General features: G+C 38.7%; 1 protein-coding gene across 9 annotated transcripts in view; it reads left to right on the top strand.

Annotated features, from left to right (window-relative positions):
• Positions 1 to 1,802, top strand: part of LOC107676868 (activating transcription factor 7-interacting protein 1-like) — a 59,587-nt gene extending 57,785 nt beyond the window's left edge. For 4 of the 9 annotated variants that reach the window (XM_016471588.1, XM_016471586.1, XM_016471587.1 and 1 more), the window contains 3 exons: positions 476 to 565; positions 720 to 748; positions 863 to 1,801. In XM_016471588.1, the coding sequence (XP_016327074.1) occupies positions 476 to 565; positions 720 to 748; positions 863 to 1,330 (587 nt within the window). In that variant the 3' untranslated portion in view covers positions 1,331 to 1,801. Of the gene's footprint in view, positions 1 to 475; positions 566 to 719; positions 749 to 862 lie in introns of all 9 variants that reach the window. The other 5 variants (XM_016471589.1, XM_016471592.1, XM_016471591.1 and 2 more) reach the window with 2 other exon arrangements.
• The last annotated feature ends 2,152 nt before the right edge of the window (positions 1,803 to 3,954 follow it).

Genomic DNA, 3,954 nt, shown 5'->3' with positions numbered 1-3,954 from the left:
AAAATGAAGCGTTTGAGAGAGGCGGGGCATAGAGGACCTACAATAATGTACAGTATTTGAAAAATAATGTGTTTTTTGAACATTAAAGCATGTCAACATATTCTGTTACAACAAATACACAAAATAATGATCTTTAAAAAAGCATCATATGACCCCTTTAAGGTGCCAGTCACATTAATGAAAATTCCCGGGTAAAAAAGGGTCCATTGTCTGTTAATACTGTAGCGATGTATGAAGATGAACAGCTCACAAAAGTCACTTTAGAACTTCAGAAGGGAATGTTTTCACCTTCACCCAAAAAGATTGTGGATTACCAGATTTTCAAACATTTTGCTAAATAACAACCTTAGCATCGAGTTCAATCCAGTATTTGAATTAAGCCTCTCTGCTACATTTTCTCATCCCTAGTTATCCCTCCTCCTTTTTAAGTTACCAGTTAGTTATATTTCTTAATACTTTTTTCTGTGTTATCCAGTGACAGGAGTCCAGAAGGCCACTGTTTCCCCCATCACTACCCAACGTGCATCTGGGCCACCTCCTTTAGTCAGCTCTACCACTAATGCTGGTGAGTGAAAAGTACACCTTTTTTCCCCCCTCTCTCATGTTATTCTACTTGTTGCCTGTAGTTATAAAACTCCTTTTAATCTACTTTTTGCCTGTAGTTATAAAATTCAGAGCTGTATGCTGACATCGTGTGTTTTATATTTTCCCTTGTTCAGGAGCTCGATCAGCACAACGTTCCTCTGTGGTGAGTGTGCTGCCATAACAATATTATAAAGAAGATACACACAACATTTTATTTATATTTTTAACACATAGTGCCTCCTATAATCTTTCTTTCCTTCACTCATTGTTCTCTCAGGATTCTCCATCTCTATCCCGTCCAAGCTCCTCTTCCTCCACCACTCTTCCTCCATTACCACTGGCACCATCACCACCGGCACGGCTCCCCCCCGAGGCCGCCCACACGTCCCCTCCACAGCAGCCCCAGCTCAAACTGGCCCGCGTCCAGAGCCAAAACGGGATCGTCCTGTCCTGGTGTGTTGCAGAAACTGACCGCAACTGCGCCGCTGTAGATACCTATCACCTGTACGCCTATCACCAGGACCACCAGGGGGCAGCATCGGGTGCTTCGGCTCAGTCACTGTGGAAGAAGATCGGGGAGGTGAAGGCGCTGCCGCTGCCCATGGCATGCACCTTGACCCAGTTTGTGTCCGGGTCGACATATTATTTTGCCGTCAGGGCCAAAGATGTGTACGGCCGCTTCGGTCCTTTCTGTGAACCGCAGTGCACTGACGTCATTAACCCAGCATCCTCTCCATCATCCTAAGATAATTCCAGATAAGGGTGGGGTGGCACAAAAGGATGTGGCCGACGGAAGTATGATGGGGGATTTGTAATTGTTACAAAATTGTTAACTATGCGCAGACCACTGGTTTAGTCTTGCCCTTTGTGTTAGGAATTGTAGGGAATACAAATAGGTTGTCTAATGCAAATGGAAATACAAATAATCATCAGTGCATACAGACACACATACACTATTTGTTTCAACTTTATTTTACAATAAGGAGGGAACTATCAGACTTAAACTGTGCTTGAAATTGTATTTTCCTTGTGCAGAATGTTCAGAGTTAAGTATTGTTTTTGAATTTCTCGCTCTCTCTTTTTTTAAAAATTTTTTTTTAATAAAATGATATTCAATACATTGCACAGATGTTCCATCCGGTCATTAGCTACAGGACAGGAAAGCTGGGGTGTTAAAGGTTTTGTAATGTTTTTTGTCTGGTACCCAGACACTGCAAAATGACACTCAATAAAAGTATTGATATTTAAAAAGGTTTCTTTTTCATTTGTTAAAACTACAGTGTGAATTATTAAATGACATGTACAAGACCCTGTTAGAAATATTTCAAACTCGAAGCGCAGTTTGTTTTTTTGTTTTTTATTTTATCACTGTTACATGCTTTTAATTATCTGCATGTTTCCTTACCTTTTGATTTATCACAGACTTTGAATTGTTATCTGTTGTTTTACAATTTCAGCCTAACAATGGAAGGGTAAGTCACAAGAAAAGTTAAGCTATCCGTTAGCGTTCCCGTTCATCTTCATGGCAGTTCCTCGGTTCTCTGGAAGTATTGGATATGAGTTCTGCCACATGGCTATTTGCTACATGACTAATGAATCCCTGAGTTCCAGGAGCATTGAGAATGCTGTTGGCACCACAACAATGCCACAGTCCCAAGGCCTTTATTAGCAACTATCCCAAGATGTGATGTGGAAGGCAACATACTGGGGAAAAAAAAGTCTTTTCACCCTTCAAAACATGGGCACTGGTAAGATCTATTATAAAAGAAAGAAATGTTAGTGATATATTGCTTCAATATAGGATATGTATATAATATTTTACACTAATTTTGAAGGACCATCACTGGAGCAATAAAACCAAACCTTTTCAAAAGTTCTTTATTAGTTAACGTTGCTTAGAACACACGAATGCACAGTTTGTAGGAGAGCTGCATAGGAAAAAAAACAATCACAGTGTTTCCAATTACTGTTGAACACTTGAAGGTTGCAAGGTCAGCATATGTTAGGAAACCCAGAAAAAGACGAGATTAATCAGAGGTATTTGTTTGGCGCTGTCTAGATTAACAAGAAAATTAAATCTGATGAAGCCTTGTAGCTATATACTATAGTGTAGTAGCTATGGAATTTCCCTCAGACAAAAAAGGAATACAGAACACTAGAAAGAAACTTGGAAATACACGGTCAGCTGCCTCAGCTTCTTGGACGACATCCAGGAGAAGCTTCAGATCATTTACAGGGTGAATTCACAAAACGTATCGCAGCTTTAAAACTTTTACTTGGATGTTTGATGGTCTTTGACTGGATCAAAGATTCAGTGTGGACCAGACTTCATGCCATTAGTCAAAAGTCTAGATATTCAAGACTACATTTCTAATATCCACCTCAGAAATATTAAAAAGGTTGCAGAATATTCTCTATGCATGTTGCAGGAATGTTTGTTCGTGCCTTCATAACTTTACAACTTGCTTATTGTAATGTGCTATTGCCTAGATGTCCATCTGTTTCCGTGAACACATTTGTTCACAGTTTATTCAGTTCAACCAGATATAAAAAAAAAAAAAAAAAATCACCAGCATTCACCTTATTCACCAGTGAATTTTATTTACCAACACATTCATTTGTCAATATTAAGCATTTATTTGCCTACCAGAAGAGGCTGCTGTTATCTAAGGCAATATTCTGTGTAAAGCTCTCTTAGAATATGTATTCTGAAAAGTGCTACACAATAGAATTAAACTGAATGAAAATTAAATTAAACAAAACTAATCTCTAGACAGCGAGAATAAGCAGAACAGCACTAGTGAAGTTTGCACTGTGCAGATTTTACCTACATGTTCTTCCTAGACTGGCCACAAGGGGGCAGTCAAAGACGAGCAACTACTGTACAAAATGCGGCGCAGACTTCAGATTCATTCAGTCACATACTCAACAAAATAGTAGTAGGTCTATATTTTGATACATCTCAGCAAAATTACATTCTTAATTTAACAAGTTTGTAAAGACACCATGTAAAGAGGAGTTTCAATTTAACTAAGAGCCTTATATCAGTTTTAAAAAGTTTCTGTAGTATTTTAAATACAATAATACAAGAACACAACAGTTTCACACTATCCATCCTAAATTCTATGTGATATTAGTAATTTTCAGTACTATTTAGGGCAGATAGGGTGGATAGTGTGCACATTGGGACGCAGAGAGAAGTATGATCGGTAGGAAGAACAGAAATACATTATTAGATTCTGAGCACATTATTCATGAGAAGGAACTCCCTCCGAATGATTTCATCCAATCGCTGCCACAGACGACGGAATTAACGTTGAGAGCGTTTTGGCGGGAAGTTGAAAATCCTTTTTGGACCACTATCATATA

The sequence above is a fragment of the Sinocyclocheilus anshuiensis genome, unplaced genomic scaffold, assembly GCF_001515605.1.
Source record: "Sinocyclocheilus anshuiensis isolate Anshui unplaced genomic scaffold, SAMN03320099.WGS_v1.1 scaffold2166, whole genome shotgun sequence".
In the NCBI taxonomy this organism is placed as follows: Eukaryota; Metazoa; Chordata; class Actinopteri; order Cypriniformes; family Cyprinidae; genus Sinocyclocheilus; species Sinocyclocheilus anshuiensis.
This window is presented reverse-complemented; position numbering and strand designations above follow the sequence as displayed.